This window comes from Daktulosphaira vitifoliae, unplaced genomic scaffold (genome assembly GCF_025091365.1).
Source record: "Daktulosphaira vitifoliae isolate Bord-2020 unplaced genomic scaffold, ASM2509136v1 Scaffold_1, whole genome shotgun sequence".
NCBI classification, from domain to species: domain Eukaryota; kingdom Metazoa; phylum Arthropoda; class Insecta; order Hemiptera; family Phylloxeridae; genus Daktulosphaira; species Daktulosphaira vitifoliae.
Genome location: NW_026099572.1, coordinates 12,485,594 through 12,507,534, shown reverse-complemented (window position 1 = coordinate 12,507,534; position 21,941 = coordinate 12,485,594). Strand labels below are relative to the sequence as shown.

At 23.4% G+C, this 21,941-nt stretch overlaps 3 protein-coding genes across 9 annotated transcripts; 1 reads left to right on the top strand and 2 right to left on the bottom strand.

Annotated features, from left to right (window-relative positions):
- Positions 1-1,231: 1,231 nt before the first annotated feature.
- LOC126896212 (uncharacterized) lies at positions 1,232-15,755 on the bottom strand. Of its 3 annotated transcripts, XM_050668807.1 has the most exons (11): positions 15,615-15,755; positions 15,118-15,541; positions 14,864-15,056; positions 14,623-14,801; positions 10,720-10,878; positions 8,512-10,624; positions 7,991-8,451; positions 7,234-7,394; positions 4,678-4,757; positions 4,374-4,537; positions 1,236-1,490 (listed from the first exon to the last, which is right to left on the bottom strand). In XM_050668807.1, the coding sequence occupies exons 1-11, from the start codon at positions 15,695-15,697 to the stop codon at positions 1,404-1,406; spliced, it is 4,104 nt and encodes a 1,367-aa protein (XP_050524764.1). In that variant the 5' UTR covers positions 15,698-15,755; the 3' UTR covers positions 1,236-1,403. The 3 variants fall into 3 exon arrangements, with proteins under 3 accessions (XP_050524772.1, XP_050524764.1, XP_050524756.1); XM_050668799.1 differs by having other exon boundaries at positions 1,237-1,490; positions 7,991-10,624; XM_050668815.1 differs by lacking the exon at positions 4,374-4,537 and having other exon boundaries at positions 1,232-1,490; positions 7,991-10,624.
- LOC126896466 (uncharacterized) lies at positions 15,691-17,622 on the bottom strand. Of its 2 annotated transcripts, XM_050669280.1 has the most exons (4): positions 17,502-17,592; positions 17,073-17,146; positions 16,267-16,415; positions 15,691-15,949 (listed from the first exon to the last, which is right to left on the bottom strand). In XM_050669280.1, the coding sequence occupies exons 3-4, from the start codon at positions 16,389-16,391 to the stop codon at positions 15,763-15,765; spliced, it is 312 nt and encodes a 103-aa protein (XP_050525237.1). In that variant the 5' UTR covers positions 16,392-16,415; positions 17,073-17,146; positions 17,502-17,592; the 3' UTR covers positions 15,691-15,762. The 2 variants fall into 2 exon arrangements, with proteins under 2 accessions (XP_050525237.1, XP_050525228.1); XM_050669271.1 differs by lacking the exon at positions 17,073-17,146 and having other exon boundaries at positions 17,502-17,622.
- Positions 17,360-21,849, top strand: LOC126896383 (UBX domain-containing protein 1-like). Of its 4 annotated transcripts, XM_050669130.1 has the most exons (9): positions 17,360-17,427; positions 17,589-17,654; positions 17,732-17,980; positions 18,059-18,112; positions 19,068-19,190; positions 19,347-19,598; positions 20,173-20,398; positions 21,308-21,488; positions 21,655-21,849. In XM_050669130.1, the coding sequence occupies exons 3-9, from the start codon at positions 17,925-17,927 to the stop codon at positions 21,699-21,701; spliced, it is 939 nt and encodes a 312-aa protein (XP_050525087.1). In that variant the 5' UTR covers positions 17,360-17,427; positions 17,589-17,654; positions 17,732-17,924; the 3' UTR covers positions 21,702-21,849. The 4 variants fall into 4 exon arrangements, with proteins under 4 accessions (XP_050525087.1, XP_050525096.1, XP_050525069.1 ...); XM_050669139.1 differs by lacking the exon at positions 17,732-17,980 and having other exon boundaries at positions 17,413-17,427; XM_050669112.1 differs by lacking the exon at positions 17,360-17,427 and having other exon boundaries at positions 17,526-17,654.
- The last annotated feature ends 92 nt before the right edge of the window (positions 21,850-21,941 follow it).

Here is a 21,941-nt window from a genome sequence, read left to right as displayed (position 1 = left end):
AAAATAATTAAGAACAAAAAAAATTGTTTTAAATTAATACTGATTTTGATTATTAATAAGTTAAAAATAACGAAAATGACATATTTAACCTATTTTTTTAATCGTTTAAAGTTGATTGTTGTAAATGTTTATAATAAAAAAAATTTATTTTACCATAACTTTTAGCTCAATTGGTAAGTTTGACATTAACATCATTAAATAGAAAATTTTATGACAATTAAAAAAATATATCATTATACTTGATCCAACTATGCCACGACCCCCCTGTGCTGGGTTTTCACTTTTGTAGTTGAATACTTTTATCATATCAAATCTAATTCGACAATGAATATTTTAAGAATTTTAGAAATTAATGATTTTAATTGTTTGTGTGGAAATAGCTGGTTAAGCTACTTTTTATTTGAATAAGGAATATTTTTTCGATTTTTAAGAGTAATGACTTAAACTAAATACGAATTGTAATCATTTGACGTATCGTTGAAATAGTAGGTCTAGAGGGTTGGTAAAATAAATCTGTGATCGCCCGAGATTTGTTTTGATGCGTCATAAACCTCATGAGTTTAGAACTAGGTTAGTTAAGGAGCCATTTTACTGGAAGTGAAATTCTATACATGTGTTATTTATGAATTGTTATGATGATGTGTTTTATGTATAATTATCGTATAAGAAGCATTTTATATTAATTATTATTGTAAAATATATTTATAAAAATAATTTTATTATTTAAATAATAAAACCATTTGGTAGTTTGTAAAAGAAAAACTTTCTTCTCCTTAATTTCTATTAAAAAGTATTAGAAAAAGAATTCACCATCTAAAAATCTCAATAGTTACACTAAATATAATTTATTAAATAAAATGTCATCAGTAATGAGGTTACTGAGATTTGAAGGTCTAATTTGTTTCAAAGAATTTCCTTTGAACTTCCTTATCAAAAAAAATTAAGTACACACTAGATTTCCTTTAATATAGTTCTGGACACAGCTTGATTATTACAAATAAAACCAATTATGTACAATAAATGAATTACTGCTCGTAATTTTAAATTTAAATAATTCATTCATTCATTTATATGTAATAAAACAATTCATTTTTTCATTTTCTCATAAAAAATAATTAACATTATATAAATACCATTGTTAGGTACTGAAATATGAATTTATTTTAAGTTAAAATAGAACAAAAAATATATATACAATCATTTTTTTAATTTTATACAAATTCAAAAATGCTATTTTAAGTTTAAATCTATATTATATATATATATACATACATACGCATATAAGTAATACACATTTTAAATATTATAATTATAAACAGAAATAGTTTTGTTAATAGCTACCAGTAATGTATTAATAACAATTTATTTATAGAACATTAATTTTGACTTAAAAATACTATATTTCAAAATAACTTCCTTCTTTTTTGATTTTTATTAGCTACCTTTTTTTGTCTTTGATCATTTAAAAGTTTTGACCGAAATGTAATGCACTAAAAATAATTTAAACTTAATTATTTATGTTACAGTATAAATTAATAAAACATGTATTTCAAGCTATAATTTTAACATAATATTTTAATGAATATACAAAATTTAAATATACCGTGAATAGTGGCAGATTCATAGGTAGAGAGTTTAGTCTCCAATTATATTAATAATTATTTCATATAATATTCAGGTTAAAATCCAAATATTTACATAATTATATTAAATAGTACCTTTGAACTATAGATATTTTATTAAAATCCACTCTCAGTAAGAAAAATTTTAAAAATCTGCTACTACACATGAATTAAAATGTTGATTTTAAGTTTAAGCTCATTAAAAAATCTCAACTTCAAATTAATTACAATCTATAAGCTTTATAATAAAATTTTATAAATGCTACAAAGGTATCAGATCAATTCAATAATAGTAATTTATTATAGCTCCCAAGTTAATTTTTATATCATAATTTATAAATTAAAAGATTTATGATGTTAAAATTAATTATGGAAATGGGTAAAAGATACAAATTTTGAATGATATTTTGTTAGGATAAGATTTAAAATATCAAACGTAGAAAATTGCTACTTTAAAATAATACTCCTTTATTTACTTAAAATCTAGAATTTTCTTATATGAGGAATGGTGAGAAATCACTAAGCAAATCTCAAAATTATGATTATACAAATCTTTATAAATTAACTCCTCCATAGTGCTACTTAAATTAACTTAAAATTGTATATTTTTTTAATTAAACAAGCTACACAAACCTAACCATGATTACCCTTCATAAGTTAAGAAGAAATAATTTAAAAACTAAATGGACTTATATCTTATGTGCTCCCTCCCCATAAGTCTTCCCTTGGTTTCACATAATTCTAAGTAACTTGCAATCTGTTGTAATATTTAGTGAATATATGATTTTGATCATTATATATGAATTTTCTTTGTCTTCCTTATGGAACCCATTGAACTATCAACTCATTGATCTTTTAGAGTCAAATATAATAAAATATTACTAACTTTTTATTTCAAAATATACAGTGATTCTTTTAATAAATCTCTTTTTTTGCATAAGATAAAAATATTAATAACATTCGAAGTAATGGCCTAAAAAGGAGTTATCGGCCAGTCATTTTATTAACTAGTTCATTTATTATCATTTATTATACAGGTTGTTTTTTATGACTCACAACAATGTGCCTTACTACCTTTGATAATAAATGGTGTGTACCTACGAATATCGATGTCATAAAAAACCAATTAACTACCGGTATTTGTAATTCTTTGTGTATTATACATTTATATTAACTCAAGAATTTTAAATATTTATATCTAATAAACGAATAAAGTTATATTAAAAATTCAAATGCCATTTACTATTAAATTAAAAACTCAAACATTTTATTAAATTCAAAATATGTGTTCCCATTTAAAAAACAAAGTTAACACCCTTACAATGTATAAAGGATGAACTTAAAAAGTATTACATAATTAGTAATTCAAGAATAATGTGTAACTAAAGTTAATAAAAAAAAAAAATGTTCAAATTATATTTATTCTGTAAGTAATTTAGTGGGTTATGATAAAAAAATCACTCTGTATTTCAAAGTCAGATTTAAATGTGCAAAATAACAAACCAATGGCAAAAATATTAAATCATTTCTGATTGCTCCACTGTAATGAACATATGAATCAATTTATTATATTTTCAATTCAATTTTTAAATAATTTGATTTAATTTTAAATTGAATAAATTGCCTGATAAGCATTAAGTCTTTTAATTTTTTATCATCTTTATCTAGAACTGTTAAGATTTTTCTTTGAATAAAAACCAATATTTTTCTATAGATATACTAAACATGAGCTATTTATTAACATGATTTAATATAAAATCAAAATAAATTGTTATGAATTTAGTATCTTCTTAAAAGCAATAAATGATATAAAACTGAGTAGCAGTTTTTGTGCCAATGTGGTTTTTAATATATATTTTTGTAATAATTTGTGAATTATTTTGAATTTAATATTTTATATATTATGTAGTCATTTTTTTAAATTTATACAATAATATTGAAAAATAAGTATACTTATGCGTTTTAGTCAATCAAATACATCAATTTACAAATTAATATACAATTTAAATCAAATACATTTAAATTAAGCAATAAAAATCGTAATATGATCGAGCTATTTCAGCTATAGTAATAAAACGATTGATACAATGAAATTTTTTTTACTTATTACTATTATTTTTTAAAATTTACTTTTAAACAATTTTTGTATGAAATTTTTGTATCACATATGGTTTGTGATTTATAAATATGCATATTTTGACATTTTTCTAGAAAACTAATAGATTAACTGTTAAAACTTAATTCATACAAAAGAATTAGATCTACAATTTAGTTTGAATAATTTTTTTTTTTGTGATAGCGCTAATTTAAAAAAAGTCAGTTTTAGCAATTTGGTCGATTTTTAACAACAAGTTGGCATGGGTTAAACTTATCTGATAAGCCTGAAATTTTTTGTAGCCACTTTTTTATATGTAAAAACTCAATTTTTGGGGATGAACCCATAAAATTTCCTAAATTTTCAAAATAAGGGACATTCTAATATGTATGTTGCCAAAAAAAAATAAAGTGGGCATCCTTATAAGGTATAAGAGATGAATTAAAAGTGTACTAAATAATTAATAAATCAAGAAATATTTAAAATTAAAAATTACCAAAAAGAATTTTCTTAATATAATTATTATTTGAAGACAAATCGAGTAGTTAATATTAAAATAATCACCTTTTATAGAACCCAAAATAATTTAAGAAACTAATAATTTTATTTTTATAGATTCTAAATAAATAGGAAATATTAAATATATGTTTTTATACTTTATCATCTAAAAATGTCATGAGTTTCTGCATGCCCACATTAACATTATATTTTTTTAAATCTTCTTTTAAAACTTCAATCCAAATTGGTTCATAACATAATATTTTATTGTGTAAGCTTTTGTCAGCTTTTAATAGTTGTGAAAATCCAAGTTCTATGGGTACTAAAAATTTAATTAAATATTAAAATAAATTTTTACTATATCTTAATGTTTTGTTAAATCCTTAAAAATATACTAATAAATTTCATGTACTATTAACTATAATAATTTACTGTACATTTTTGTAAAGCTACAAAATTTACCTTTATTTGAATGAGCTTGACTAAAAGTTTCCAACTCATCACTGCTATCTTCTAAGTATTCTGGTATCCCTGTTTCTGAACTGTTTCAAAAACACAATAGTTTTATTATTATTTGCAAATATGTATAAATAGAGTTATCTCATAAAAGGACCGGCTCCGTATAATACAATTTAAATACAAATAGGTTATTATAGTGTTAAGAGTAATTTAACAAAGTTAAGAAATAAAAAAAAACAGAGATCATTAAAAATTCCAATAATACAATAGATAATTCTCTTAATACACAAAAAAAAGTTATCAGACTAATAGTTTCTCTCAAAAAGAAAATTTGTCCCAAAAAAATGATAAAGTAAAATCAAAAGATGCTCATTCAAATGGTGATATTCAAAGTAAAATAACAAAAAATAAAGTTAATCTTTTGGACCACGTCAAAAACACATTTTTTATAATTAAAAAATAATTTTTATTTTGTAAATTTTTCAACATTTCAAAATAGCCATTATTTTGCACTTTTGTTACAAAAAAATTTTATGGGTCATAACAAATTTAGAATTAGTATTTTGAGTTATAAGCATTTTAATGCATAAAATTAAAAATTAATTTTCTTTTTGAAGAAAATTTTATTATATGAAACAAATAACAAATAAACGGTAGCACAGTATGGACGTGGCATAGTTGGGACAAGTATAAATGATATCTGACAGTGATTAAAATCACTATCATAAAAAACACTTCAATCCAAATCTATAGATAGTGTTTAATTTTAAAAAATTAATGCATTATTTCAAAAGAAACAATAACTCTTATTCCCTTAATTTTATTCCGATTAGTTATTTGATTTATAATTATAATATATAAATACATAATAATTATAGTAATTAAATTTAGTATGAAATTGATATTTAATAAAATTTGTAATTTTTTTGGGAACTTCCCCCGTTTACGGGGAACGAGGGAATTTTTTTCAATTTTTGAAGGTAATGTCTTCGACTAGATACAATTTATGATCTTTTGACGTATTGTTCACCAAAATCGATCCAGCTAGAGCTGAGATTTCACAGACACACAAAAAAAAAAGTAAATAAAAAAAAAAACACTTCATAGTAAAATGAATTACTTCTCAGCATCGCATCGAAGCTAAAATTACAAATTGGTCTATACTGTTTTGATAAATCTTTTAAACAACATTTTGTATTACTTAAAAAAAATATATATATATATTCTTAAAATATATTAAATAATAAATATTTAGCTTCGATACGAAGCTGAGAAGGTATTAAATTACTATTGTGTTTTTTTTTTTATGTCTGTTACTACTTTTTCTTAGCTCACACTGAACCGATTCCTTTCAACCATTGGTCAAAATATCACAAATTGTATCTAGTTGAAGACATTACATTCAAAAATTCATAAAATTTTCTTTGTTTTTTTGTAAATGGAGAAAATCCCCCAAACAATTAGGATTTTTAATATCGGTCAATTCGACATTTTTTTCACTTTTTTCTAAAAATTGCCATAACTTATTGAAAAAAAAAAACAAATCAAAATAATTTTTTTTTATATTGAAACCTTAAATAATTCCTTAAATAAATTAAATAAATTTATTTGATATATTTTTGAAAATCCAACCATTTACTTTCCCACGAGAAGGGATTCAAAATAGCAATGTTTTCACAAAAGTATATTTTTTCAATTTAATGTTTGAAAATGTTCCAGAAATACTGCATCTTTTAAATATATGTTAAATTAAAGCTTTAGTTATGTGCTATAAGTTAAAAGAATAAAAATGTTTCCCGACAACCTATCTTCTTTATGCAAATGGCTACCATAGGTAAAAAAACATGCCATTTTTATGTTCAAATTTTTTTTTTGTTTATTTAAAAATTTCTTATAAGGTTTTGCCATAGTAATAAGTCCACCCATAAATATAAAATTTACATTAATCTAACTTACACATTAAATAAAGAATTTATAGATATTTTGAATATTTTTCCTCTTCAAATTTAAGAAAAGCTTTTTTGAATTTTTGAAACTTGAAAATTTGTATAGTAAGTAGACTTGTTCAACTTAACTATTAAAATTGTTCCGGGAATACTGTGTCTTTTAAATATATGTTATACATATATATTGGTAAATTAGATCTAACTGACAATTCTTATAACTTTTGATATTATGAACATTTTGTGATTTTTTAAAATACTTTATGCATTTATAGACTACATTTAATGTATAACAATAATAAAAAAAAAAAATTTTTTTTAGTTACATTATGTTCTTGAATAATTAGCTAAGTAAAATGTTTAAAGTTTTATTAATTCAAAATATGTGTTCCCATTTGAAAACCAAAGTTGACACTCTTACAATACATAAGGGATGAATGAACTTAAAAAGTGTTATTTAGCTAATTATTCAAGAATAATATATAACTAAAGATAACCAAAAAAAATATTTTTATGCTGTAAGTAATTGAGTAGGTTATGATAAAAAAATTATTCTGTATGCATTTTTTTTAAATTTAAATTTTTAAACCTTTTTTTTATTTATAAAATTTTTTACCTCATTGTAGAGTCTAGATCTTCACATAAATCCTTATCAATAATTTGATTATATTCTTTTGAAGTTGCATTAGGATGAAGTTCATTATAGATGTATTTTAACAATTGTTTACCTTTCCGTTTACCTAAATTTGGTTTTAGTCCGTAGCGATCAAGTTCTTTCTACAACAAAAAGTTTTAATTTATTAATATCACATAATTTACATATTTGTTGGATTAGTAATTACAGTTTTCATTGTTATCTTCTAAATAAAGAAAAAATAAATCATTAAATATATATTTGTTTAGAATATAAATTGTACAACTAAAATAAATCTTAAATTAATGTATCTTAATTCATAAAATATAATTGAATGGTTCTTAGTGCAACAATAAGGCAAACTCAACTTTTTCCATAAAATAATTTTTTATTATCTTCGAATAAATATTATTTTTCTGTGTACTTCAACTATTAATGAAAAAATTTCCAGTAAATTGCATCACCTTGAAAATTTGTATGGATAACTTGATTGTTCTTTTTTTTTTTATAAAAGTTAAAATAAAAGAATATTACACAAAAATAAAATATGAAAAATGTTGAGGTATATGTATTTAGACATATATTATGCTTCATACTATTTTTATAAGTTTATAATATATATAATTATTATAATAATATATTATTATAAACTGATGAAAAGGATGCAAAAAAAGATTCAAATTTTTAAAACTATTTAAATAAATATTGTTTAATATTTTGTATAATTTAAAATTATTACCATAAAATCTGGTGTTTTCATAGAACTGTAATCTAACATAGGTGTAACTTGAACTTTGGAATTGTTAATTGTAGATTCTGATCGTATCCTGCGGATACTTCTTGGAGTACTTGTCTTGCTACCAAACTTATTTGGTGTAAGAGCAGATTTATTTTTAATATTACAGCTGTAAGATTGATCATTGTGTATATGAAATTTTATTGGAGTTTTTTCTGCAGATTCTACAAGAGCGTCGTAAGAATTGTTTATTGAATTATCTTTAATACTTTTTTGTGGACTAAAATTTAGTGATTGCCAATCATTGTAGTCCATCCAAGGATCATCAATAATTTGTTCATTTTCTTTTGCATTATGAATGTCACTAGTTTCTTTATTAGTGATATCAAATATTTCCTCGTTTTTTTTTAAGTTAACTATTTGATTAGACAAGATGTTTTGTTCATTGAATTCATTTTTCATGTCTGAATAAATTTTGGGGTTAGATTCCAAATCAAAAAAATGTATATCTGATTGTATCATACTTGTTGATGAAAGTTGAGGACTTTGTGTTGATATCTTTATTATATCTGAAGATTTAAATTTTTCTTCATAATTACTTCGTGCTGCAGAATCAATTTTATCTGTAGGAACATTATTAGAAATTAAAGATAAATTAAAAGTGTCTTCAAAATTTAAATTATTTATCTTAATCATTTCAGAGTTTGAAAAAGAATTTTGCAATAAATTTGTCTTATTTGGTGATATCAATGTAACATCTTTCTTAGAGTTATTAAGTTCAATGACAGAAGTTTTGGAAAGAATGTTTGTGGCTGAAGAAAATACACTACTAGCATTATTAATATCTATTACACTTAAATTATCATTTTGAGATTTTGTCATTATCAAAGAATTTTTATATTCTTGATCTAATGATATTAATGGTATTTTTAATTGATTACTATTCTTTAGTAAGATATTGGTAGCAATAGAATCTGTACTACTATCATCATTGAGCTCAATGACATTTGAAGTTGAAATTTTAGATTCTTTTTCTGTTAAGGCATTTAATTGTTTTTGATATGTATTAGTATTTTGCAATAAAACATTTAATATTGTTGAATTATGAACATTTTTACTTGTGAATTTACAAGGTGATATTTTTTTTGGTATTATATTAGTAGCCATTGAACAGATACTATTTGAATCATTTAAATCACATATTACATTTTTGTCAGAACTAGATAATACATGATTGGAAGACTTTATTTTAAATGGGGATGGATAAGAATTATGTTTTGAAGTATTTGTTTTTGTTAATATGTTAGTAGTGTCAGAATAAATTGAATCATTACTACTTACATCGTTCAATTCAAATTCATTTAATACATTTACGGTTTTTTTGGTAATTAAAGGATTTGATAGAATTAATTTGTTTTCAGTATTGAATAACTTTTTTGGTGGTATTTGATTTTTTACAATATTTTGTGATAAAATATTTGTATTACACGAATGAACTGAATCTAAACTACCATCATCATCTATTAATACTACTAGTGAATCATTATTCAGTTTTGGTTGATGAGTGGTATGTTCATGAATATTTAATTTATTTGCTTTACTTGTATTTAGTTGGTGGTAGGATGAAGAATAACAAGGAATAGTTAAATTTAATTCCTCACAAGACTTGTGAACCTTAGGTAATACATTAGTAGATAAAGATCCAATCGAATTTTCAGTGTCACTATCAATTGTAATAACATCAGGGCTAATTTTTATGTTTTGTAGTTCTTCTGGTTCTTCATCCTCTGATTTGTTTGAAGAAAATAATTCAATAGAATTACTATCTTGTTTCTCAATTTTATTTAATTGCTCAGTGTCTAAATAAATATCTGCAGTAGAAGCACTATGGAATGAATGACAAGGACTTTGTTCTAAATGAAGATTTTTTTGTGAATTTTCTTTAGAAAAATTTTTTTTTGTAGAAAATAAATTATCTGGCTGCTGACTCTTATCACAATTGTTTAACCACCAATTTAAAAAATTTGGAGAACTGGAAGAAGATTTTACAATATCATCTGATGTAAACATTTCTGGACTAGTGGCTTTAAATCTTTTACAAATACACATATTATTGAAGTCAGTACTTTTTCGTTTGTAAGAATTTTTTTGACTGTACATAATCTCATCTACTTCTTCATCATTATTAATCTCCATTAAAACATCATATCTTTTTCTTAAATTTAAATAATCTTTACTATACTTTGAATTCTTTAATGTCTCTTTACCAGAATAAATTAGTTCTAAAAATGCAAAACATGCTTCATATTCATATTCAAGCCACATTATAATTTTCTTAGTTTTTCCATTGTTACTTAATGTTGGATCTAAGATTATATCATTCAAAATAGATGGACATTGGACATGTAACACTAAGATATGAGCTGAAATTTCTTTTTCATCTTTAGTATATATTATGACATCACTCATGAATTGGTTGTCAACCATAGATTTCCATTTATAAGACAGTTGGTTTGATAAATTACTTTCAGTTAGCAAGAAAGCTTGAGATTTGTTTGTAGCGACCTTTTCTTTTCTTACACATTTATTTGTTAAAATTTGTTCATGATTAACCACATTTATATGTAAATTTGTTTCCTGAAAATAATGCAAACATATTTACATAGCATAATATAATCACACCAATGAAAAATATTCAGAAATACCAATTCATATACATAGAAAATAATTACATGATTAGGACTTTTCCATTTCCCAGGTATTTGAGAGACTTCTTTTAAAGAACTTCCAGCATCATTTTCATGGGGTGGAATGAATTTTGATAAAACAGGTACATAAAATTCTGAAACAACTTCGTTTTGAAGAGAGGCCTTTTCCCAAAGCAAATTTTTCTGTTATCATAACATAAAAATTTAGATAGATTAATTTCTTAATAACGTGTGCTAGGTAGTGTTGCTTAAATTACAAAAGTTTAATTGATTTAATTATTACTTAAACCTATAAGGATTATTAAATAGAAACTACCCCAGATATGTTTGATCTACAAAGGTGTAATCCTTCAAAATTAATTTAACTCTTATATTTTTTATGGCCACTCGATATTATATTTTATTACTAATAAAAGTGTGAAATATATTCTCGTAATTAAAAAATGTTAACATACATTGTATAGTGAGGATTAGACTAAATAGACTCCCAAATAGATTGAAATCTATTTGAGACTCCAAGTTTTAGCTTCGATGAAAAGCTAAGAAAATATTAATTTTACAATGATGTGTTTTTTTTATATGTCTGTTGCCACTTTTTCTCAGCTCTCACTGAACTGATTTCTTTCAACAATACATCAAAAGATTACAAATCGTATCTAGTTGAAGGCATTACCCTTAAAAATTTTCTCTCGTTGCCCGCAAATGGATGAAATATCCAAAAAAATTACAACTTTAAAAATCGATAAATTTTGTCATTTTTTTTTCTTAAAATTTCGATAACTTTTTCAAAAATTAACAAATCAACATATATTATTTATATTAAAACCTTAGATATTTCCCTTTCATTTGATATCATTTTTTTGGAAATCTAACAATTAACCTGCTCACAGGGGGGGATTTTAAATAGCAACTTTTTTACAAAAACTAACTTTTTCAACTTAACTTTTGAAAATGTTCCGGAAACACTGCGTCCTTTAAACATATATTAAATGAAAGCTTATGTTATGTACTATAAAATGAAAAAAAAAAAAATTGTCCAGACACTTTATCTTCTGCATGTAAACAGCTGCCGTAGTTAAAAAAATGCTATTTTTGTGTTAAAATTTTCAACTTAAAAATGCTATAACTTTTTGAAAAATATTTGTATCATCACAAATTTTTTTTTCTTTTAAATACATTATAAGTATATCTTTCATTTGACATAATTTTTATTAAAATTGGACAATTTCCCCTTATATAGGGGGCGTTCAAAACTTGAAACATTGTATAAAACATAGAACTTTTTCAACTGAACTTTTGAAAATGTTCCGGAAATACTGCGTCCTTTAAACATATATCAAATCAAAGGTTATGTTATATACTATAAAATGAAAAAAAAAATTTGTCCCGACACCTTATCTTCTATGTGCAAATGGCTGTCGAAATTAAAAAAAAATATAATGTTTGCGATAAAAATTACCTGATATTGGGATGTTTTTTGTACTTAAAACTGCCATAACGTTTTCAAATATTAACAAATCAAAATAATATTTTTTTATATTGAAACCTTAGATATTTCCCTTTCATTTGATATCATTTTTTTTGAAAATATAACACTTATTCTGCTCACAGGGGGGATTTATATTAGTAACTTTTTTACAAAAACTAACTTTTTCTACTTAACTTTTGAAAATGTTCCGGAAATACTGCGTCCTTTAAACATATGTCAAATTTATCATGTGATATAAAATTAAAAAAAAAATTTGTCCTGATGACCTATCTTCTATGCGCAAATAACTACCGTATTCAAAAATATGGTATTTTTGTGTTAAAATCCTGGGTTTTGTATTTTATTTTATTTTAAAAATACACTGACTTTCATGAATATTTTATAATTTAATTGACATAGAATAAAGTTCGTATGACATAAGAAATTAAACTTATTTAAATTTTTTTTTGCTTTTTTAAAGTTGAAAAAGTAATTTTTAAATTTGAGTTAGCATAAATAGCCAATTTTATCAAGCAACGAAAGCAACGAACAGTTGTCAAATCGGGAACACTTGTGTCGTTCACGCTTTTATTTTATTTTAAAAATACACTGACTTTTTTGGGTATAATTAAGGAAATAAAAGTTGATGTTGATTTTGTAATTATCCATCAATTTCTTAGAATTAAACACTATCTATAGAATTGCATCGAAGCGTTTCCTATGATAGTGATTTTAATCACTGTCAGATTAAATCTATACTGGACTCAATTATGCAACGTCCCCACTATGCTTCGACCCTACTGTGCTGGGTTTTTTTTTTTTTTTTTGTTTGTATACGCTCAATCTCAGCTCTCGTTGGACCGATATTGGTGAAAAATATGTCAAAAGATCACAAATCGTATCTAGTCGAAGAGATTACCCTCAAATTTTGAAAAAAATTCCCTCATTCCTCGTAAACGGGGGAAACCCCCCAAAAAATTACAAATTTAAAAATCGCTAATTTTCGACATTTTTTTAAATTTTTTTTTTACTTAAAATTGCCATAACTTTTTTTAAAAATGACCGAATCAATACAATTTTTTTTTATTGATACCTTAGGTATTTACCTATAATTTTATATATTTTTGTGAACATTTGATCCTTTACCAGCCCACAGGAAGGGTTTCAAAATGGTAACTTTTTCACAAAAACTTTTATTTTACATTGTAATTTATTAATTTTTTTACTCTATTTGTGTGTGCTACTACTAGACTATAATATTCCAAATTTGTTGGTAACATGTTGCTATATAAATAATTTCTAAAAAAAATGATTGTTAGTTTCTCCTGAATTAACAATGGATTTTTACAATTATAATCAAATTTTATAATACGCTCAATTGAGTAAATCTTTTTAACAACCTTGTTTTGATTGGTTCTTTTAGTTAAAGTAAATCATTAAAATTAATTGAGTTCTGTATATTTCAATTGAAGAATCTGTTTAAACACCAAAAGTTAATTATAAATGATTACTACGAGTTTTATTTAAGTGATTTATTACGATAAAAATGTAAGAAAATATCGAACTTTTCTGATAAATTTACTGTAAATAGTAATAATATAATTTCCTGACTGCATATTAATCTTAACAATTTCATTTTTTTATTTAATAATGTTAATTTCAAACTTGCAAGTTAAGCTAAAAGTTATGGTAATAAATTCATTTTTTTGTTATTATAAACTTTCACTTTAAAGGACGAAATAAAGAAGGTTAAAAATTATTACTTTTAACATATTAAAAATCAATATCAATAATAATTTGAAAACAATTCAATATAACAGTTATATAATATATAATTTTATATTATATTTTTGAATCTAAGAATTACTAATCTGGATATAATTAAGGAAATAGTTGATGTTGCTTTTGTAATTATCCATCAATTTCTTAGAATTAAACATTATCTACAGATTTGCATGGAAGCGTTTCTTATGATAGTGATTTTAATCCCACTGTGCTGGGTTTTTTTTTTATAATTTTAATGAAAATTTTACAAATTTTAACTTAAGCTTCTAAATACTTAAAGAAAAAGTTGTTGGGACAATTTTTTTATCAAATCTTAAAATAAATTTGAAAAGTATATGTGGTATAGATGTAAAAGGCATAGATATTTGAGAACATTGTCAAAATTTGAATAAAAAAAAGAAATTTGTATAAAACTGTTGCATTCAGTTTTTATTTATATATAAAATTATGGATAAATTTTTATAGAAAAAAAAAAAAAATGATCAATTTACTGTAATTTTACATACTTCAAAGAAGTCCATTTAAGGTCAAATTAAGATGGGTGTCATACTAAAATTGTTAGACAAAGAAGTTTACAAGTATTATTAATAAGTTATAATTTTTCAGAATAACATTATAATAAAAATTTGAATTAACAAAAAATAGAAAAAATTAACTAATTTAATAGAACTTACTTCATTTCTTATACTTTTCAAGTACATAGATTGTACAGTCTTAAAATTATGTTCATTTAGTATAATAGATGGAGTAGGATCATTTTCTGAATCTAATAAAATTATAGCCACTTTTTCTGTGATTCTTCTTTCTTGATCTTCCTTCGATTCTTGAAATAATTTAGTGTTATGCATATTACCTGCAAAAATAACTAATTAAAACAAGTTATTATTAATGCCTACTACCAATTTTATTATATACTTTTTGATTTCCCTTTGACAGAATGATTTGTCATAAAACCAAACACTTCCAAAGTTTTTTGTTTTTCTAATGCTTCATTTTCTAGTCCTGCTTCAAATAAATTTTCAGATTCTTCCTGAATTTGAGCAATAGTAGACTCTTGTAATGATAATGACATAGCTATAGCTAAATTTAAATTGGCATCATTTTCAACCTAATGTGGAATAATTTCAGTACTATTTTTTATCAATTCATTTATAAATAAATTTAATTACTTTAATTTTGGTTTGTCTTTTACTACCAGGTTTTTTTTTATTATCTGGTTTTTTAACAATTAAACTTGGTAGACCTAATGCTTTTCTTTCTGCATCTTGGCGTTCTTGAAGATCAACTGCTTTTATAACTAAATCAGATGATATATTATTAGTTGTACCACATAACTTGACATGACTGATGAAATTTTTTTCATCAATAAATTGAGAGCAAAGAGGACATTGTTTTTTTAAGGATTCAGGCACAATATGATGCATTTCTAGATTTTTATTTGAATTTTTAAAAATGGTTTGAGATAATTTTTCTCCTTGTGTTTGAGTAGAATGCATAATTTCAACAAAACTATCAGTTTCTGATAACATGCTATTGTTTGAACTGGACTGAGCTTCGTTAGGTTTTTTTACATTGGTTACAGTAGTATTTTGACTAAAGTAAATTTAAATAAATTATTGAACAAAATTTTTGTGAAATAATATATTAGAAAAATATTAACAATTACCTAATTGTATCAATTGAACTGGAATTATTGTTTTTTTTTAACTTTAAGGATTTAAGTAATTTAGTTTGAGAAAATATATTCATCTTTAAAACTAGTTTTATTACTATAAAATACACTATGTGTTCAATAAAAAAAGTACATGAAAATCTTAAACTTTAATAAGTTCTGGAGGATCTTCTTTTCTATACATAATTTCAGCTTTTTTCATCATAAGATCTTTTTGATCAGGATTTAAATTACGTCGAAACAATTCCATTCGGTGCTCCTGTTCTGCTGTACGGTCAAACATACCATTTTGAATACGTTCTTTTAATTTTTTGGTAGGTGGAAGTAAACTAGAAAAATGCAATCAAATTGAAGAAAAATGTTTAAAAATCTTATTTTGAAAGATATCTTTATAATTTAAAAATTGTTAAAACTAAATTAGTTCTGGTAGGAAATTATATTGAATATATACCTATACTTTAAAAATAAAGTATAGGTATAGATTATGCTATTAGAAATTTAATTCTAAAATTCAAAATATAGTTAATATTTAAGTTTCATTAAATATAACTTTTGAGGTTTAAAAAAATGAATGGTGTAAAAGTCACTTGGTAATATAAAATATTTGATCTACAATGTACACATAAAACAAAAAATAAAAACTTACTCATAAATTAACCAAGATAATCCACTAAAAGCCAATGTACCAAATACAAATATGTTGCGATACTTGTAAGCAGGAGTGCCCCTTACTTGCCTAGGTTTTCCAGAATTTCTAGTTTCTATGGCCATTTACGAGACCACCAAATAATTCATCTTAAAATATACAATTTTACACATTACTATGTGTAATATTAATTAACCTTACAATATAGATGGCTAATTTATTAGACTAACAATTAAATTTTAAGTATTGAATCATGTATCATCACATAAGGAATAAACCAAAACATACTTAGTAGTGAATAAATCAAGAATTATATATAACTTAAATAAAAAAAATTCTAAGAAGACTGTTCTCCTGAAAAATCAAGTTATTTAAGATATAAAATTTAAAGATGTGAGTAATTTATTATGTCACATTGATACAAAATTTATTTGATTGAAATGAAAACTAATTATGAATTTTTGAATCTACTTTAAATTAAAATACTTTGTTTTTTTTTTAATTGAACAATATTTTAACAATAGTCTCAATGGTCAAATTATTTAAAACTGACATTTTCTACACTTAAAATATATTGATAATAGTAACCACTAATACACATAGTGTGTGGACATAATTGAAAATTCTTTAAAATTATATTAAATAATTAGAAAATGAATCTTTATAAGTTAATTAATAAAATTATCTCATTACAATAAGGTACACTATTTTTTTTAATGTTTTGTATATTATCTTTTTTATTTTGTAAATTTACTTTGTGTAAAAAAAATAAATTATAACATAAATTAACATTACTTTAAGCTTACCAACTTTCAGTTATCAATTATTATTAGATATGGAACTTTTAAATATATTATAATTGATTTCTTTACTCCAATAACTAAAATAATATGAATTAAAAATTAAATAATATAATTTCGGTTATTAAATCTAAATAGTAACTTCAATAAGGGTTTTTAGGGCAACAGTAAACAATTTTTTTTGTATCTCTTGTAGAATCAGAAGAAAAAATGTTTAGAAAAAGTGTTATATGATATTTGATAAAAAAGTAAATGATAAATTGTGTAATTATTGTTAAATGCAAGTCGGCCATGTTTTTAAAACTCTGGTATTAATGTTTTTTATTTTTAAATCATATATAATTTTCGAAGCCTAATTCAGGTAATTATAAAAAAGAAAATTTCTTAAATGTCATATTAAATAGCAAAATTTTTAATAAATATATATTAACATACCTGTTTTTCAATATTTTTGTTATATTTAAATTTCACTGCGATTTTATTGTGTCACCAAAATCAACTATGATATCGTTTAATCTGAAGACATCATAATATAACTGACGTTGTAATCGGAAAAATTGTCCTATAGAAAATTAGTGATAATGCTGAGTAAGAATATAGTGTATAATACCGGTACTTACGATTATCCGAAATGTCTTTCTCATAGTAATGTTTTTTTAATACAGATCAATAAAACGATTCAAAATTTATATTTTAGATAAATATCTGCAAGAGGAAACAGTCAAAGATTGAAGACATTTTAGATAATCTCTATTATTAATAATTAAAATTCATTTGTATTGTTTAAAATTCTTTATTATTGTATACCCATAAAAAAGTGTAAATTATATATATATATATAGATATATAACCATAAAAATGTCTCAAGATACTATACAAACACTGATAGATATGGGTTTTCAAAAAGAAAAAGTGTAATTGAAATTTTTTGATTTTGAATTATATTTACTAGTTCTAATATTAATTTGTGAATTGATTATAACTAATTTTAGAGAGAAAAGTGTTTCAATGACTGGTAATCAAGGTGTTGAAGCAGCAATGGAATGGTAAGGTCAAAATAACCAAGTAATATTTTATTATTCTGGCAAGGGACGAGTTAGAAAATGTAATTTTTAAATCTTCTTTGTATTCAATCCTGAGATTGGTTTGTAGCAATTTTTCACTCTTCCCTTTTTGTTTCTTCGTAAGAATTACAGCCTTGGTCTTTAATTATTTATTTCATATACTATATTCCATTCGTCTTCCCCTAGCATTTTTACTTTTTATGAAGCTTTCATTAATTTATCTTAGCAACCCATCATGTCTCAATTCATGTCCAATCCATTCATTTCTCAGTTGTTCTCTCATTCTTTTTAGTACTTCCTCATTTTTTACCATATTCATCAAACCCTATTTTAAGCATTATATTGTAATACCATATCTCAAAAGCTTCAATTCTTCTTGTTCCTCTTTGACAATTGTCCATATTTCGCTACCATACATCATTATACTCCATACATATGTCTTCAGAAGATTTATCCTGGTGCGTTTGCTGATATCTCTTGAAGTAAAAAGTCCTATTTTTGTTAAATGATATCTTAACTTGGCATATTCTCTTTGTTATTTCTATTATACTTCGGCCATCTTCATTTATTATGCTTCTCAAATATGTGAACTCTTCTACTTGCTCTATTGCTAGTTATTTTGCAGATGTCTTCTTGTCCTAATATTATTGTTCCTGTTACATACAAGAACTTTGGTCTTTTTTGTATTTACTTTCATGTTCAGTTCATTGAGTAGAATTTCTTCCATACATCTTAGAATCTTTGCAATTCTTCTTGTTTTCAGCTATTACTGTTATATTATCTGCGAACCGTAGCAAATTAATTTGCCTGCCATTTATCTTTATTCCCAAATATATAATATAAGTCCCAAAAACTACTTTTTACTTATTACTTTTATAATAAAATAAACTTTTCTTTTAATGAGTTTTGAGAATAACGATTGAATTTTTATAAATAGGCTCTTAGCACATAATGATGAAAATGAGCCCTCAACTTCTCAAAGTAATAGTAATGCAAGTAATACCTCAGTTCCAAATGCTTCATCATCATCATCTATAGCGAAATCATATAAATGTGAAGAGTGAGTGTATTATTATTATTTAAATTTAAATTTAACTGTAAAACTTATATAAATTTAATTATTAGTAGCCTTTAAGAAATTTTATATTTGTGCTGTGAATTATTAGTTTAAATTTAAGTGTAGTTATAATAGTAATTTATATCTTACTTTTTTTAGTTGTAACAAGCTATTTGTTGATACAACTGCATTAGAATATCATGCTATGAAATCTGGCCATAGTAATTTTTCAGAATCGACCGAAGAAAAAAAACCATTAACCGAAGAAGAAAAAAAAGAGCAAATGAAAAAATTGGAGGAAAGATTAAAAGAAAAGCGTAGAGAGCGAGAAATAAGAGAGAAAGAGGAAGAATTGGAAAGAGAAAAAATGAGAATTCGTTCTGGAAAAGAGTTAGCTGCTGCCAAAAAAAAGTTAGTTATTGCTATAAGAATAAGTAGTTTTTACACTATAATTAAAGCTTAGAAATTTCCTTAAAAAATATAATTATATTTTAAAGATCTAAATTTCCCCTTAGTTGAAAATTAAACAAGAAAAAATTGTAAGTATTCATTTTTTTTTATCAATATAAAAATTTAAATGTAAAATTAAAAATACTAATTGTAAACTTCAATAAAAGTAAAAGTTCATTGTTTTTTCTAAATTTGTATCCTAACTTTTTGTTAAAATATAATTTTAATTTATTTTAAAATGATTCTTTCAACTATTGAGTAATATATTATTATCTAAAGTCTAAATTAATCTAACTACTAAAGTCTTTTGTTTAACTTTATTGAGGTAATTAGTTAACTGTTTACAAAATTTAATAAAGAAAAAAGTTTACCAATTTAATATAAATTCTAAATATTTGTAGAAAATTATTAAATTTATGAAAAGATATATAGTAAACTCTAATAATCCTATTTATCATATCTTTGTAAAAAATGAAACATACTTTTGTTATGTGTGTATTATTAATACATTAAAATATACATTTTTGTTCTGTAGGCTTGAAGATGAAAACATAAAAAAGATAATGGATGAAAGAAAACGTGAAAAACAAGAAGAAAAAATAGCTCGAGAAAGAGTAAAAGCTCAGATTGAAGCAGACAAGTTGGCTAGAAAAAAAATGTTTGGGTCAACTTCCGGGGAAGAACAAAAGCCAGTTAATATTCAGTCAACAGTTGCAAGTTCACAACAACAATCTAAAATTTACACTGAAACTAAACTACAAGTAATTATAATAGAAATTGGTTACAACTAGCTTTAAGGGACAACAATTTTGCTTGTTGTATTCATTTAAAATGGGTGCACATTATAAATGGATAATGATAAACACAAAAAATAAATACTTTTACTACACTAGGATGCGAATAATTTTTGTTTTCATTTATTCATAGTTGAATAAATGAAATGATCTTTATTTTGAAAGAAAAAAAAATAGGAGATTTATTTTACACCCTTTATAAGTGTAGTTACCATTCATGTATTGGTATGATTTTATATATGGTTGAATTATAATTAATTTCTTTTATAAACATTTTTATAAAAATAATAAAAAATTAATAACTTCAAGAAGCGTTTAATGTAGCCTAATTATATTTTTATCAGATACAAAACAACAATTAAATATTACAAAAAAAATGTAACTACTATGTATTTTTTATAATTAGTGCACAAAATTATATGTATTTTTAATTTTTGTTTGAACTTTTTTAAAAGACACAAGTTTATATAAATTATAAACTTTTTTATTTTCTACTACTCATTATATTACAATCAATATACTTGTTAGCCTAGCGCTTTAGACAATAGCATATTTTTGAAAAATATGCTTATTGATATACTTAATATTAATTTATATCGGAATACTATTGTTACAAATATATTTTTGTTACATATTTCATCATTTTTTTCCTATTTTGCATATTTGAACTTTTATTGACTGTACTTAGTTAATGAATAATAATAATCCTTTTATAATTTTCGTTAAAAATATTTTTATTTGACATTCTATTCACTTTCTTTTATAAAAAAAATAGTATAGTAGTAAAATGCATAGGCTTCTTGTATATAGTTGTAATTGATAGCAGTAAAAATCCTGATAAATAAAATTTTATAATTAACCAAATTTTTATTGTAGATTCGCCTTACAAATGGTCAAACTATAGTTCAAACATTTAATATCAAAGAAATGCTTGCTGCTGTTAGAGTTTATGTTGAATTAAATCGTACTGATGGTGAAGCACCATTTTCACTTATGACAAGTTTTCCAAGAAAAGTTTTTACAAATGAAGATTATGAAAAACCTCTTGATCAACTAGGTAACTAAGGTCTATGCATTTAATTATTTTTTGTTTATTAAACAAATATAAATTTAATAAGCTACAACAATACAAATTAATGCAAAAGTAAGTAATTTATGTTCAATAACTAATGCAGAGGCCATTCTTAAAAAAAAAAGGCTTAATATTAGTACATTTTGTTTAGGCTTGGTTCCAAGTGCTGTTCTCATTTTGACTAAACCAGTTCAATAAAAAAGAAAGACACAAGATGGTGGATCTGTTTCGAACATTAAGATTCATTTAATTATAATTAATGTCTTTTAAATAAATTGTCTTTTGTTAATAGTGTCAATGAAAAATAATAATTTTTATCAAATTAAAAAAATTTAAACATAATGAACAGTTTTAAAATTTTAGTTTTTTTTTTTTTTTATATGACTGATGTAGCATAGTGGGTCATTCAATTGCTACTTTAGCGCTGATGTTCAACTG

Excerpts from the sequence above, each read along its gene's own strand:
- LOC126896466 (XM_050669271.1), bottom strand. The coding sequence starts at position 16,391 with ATGGCCATAGAAACTAGAAATTCTGGAAAACCTAGGCAAGTAAGGGGC. Across the intron at positions 15,950-16,266 it reads TTATCTTGGTTAATTTATGA|TTTACTTCCACCTACCAAAA; the intron begins GTAAGTTTTTAT and ends GCATTTTTCTAG.
- LOC126896383 (XM_050669130.1), top strand. The coding sequence starts at position 17,925 with ATGTCTCAAGATACTATACAAACACTGATAGATATGGGTTTTCAAAAA. Across the intron at positions 19,599-20,172 it reads TTAGCTGCTGCCAAAAAAAA|GCTTGAAGATGAAAACATAA; the intron begins GTTAGTTATTGC and ends TTTGTTCTGTAG. Across the intron at positions 21,489-21,654 it reads AAAACCTCTTGATCAACTAG|GCTTGGTTCCAAGTGCTGTT; the intron begins GTAACTAAGGTC and ends CATTTTGTTTAG.
- LOC126896212 (XM_050668799.1), bottom strand. The coding sequence starts at position 15,697 with ATGAATATATTTTCTCAAACTAAATTACTTAAATCCTTAAAGTTAAAA. Across the intron at positions 10,879-14,622 it reads TGAAAAGTATAAGAAATGAA|AAAAATTTGCTTTGGGAAAA; the intron begins GTAAGTTCTATT and ends TTATGATAACAG. Across the intron at positions 1,491-4,373 it reads TGACATTTTTAGATGATAAA|TGCATTACATTTCGGTCAAA; the intron begins GTATAAAAACAT and ends AATTATTTTTAG.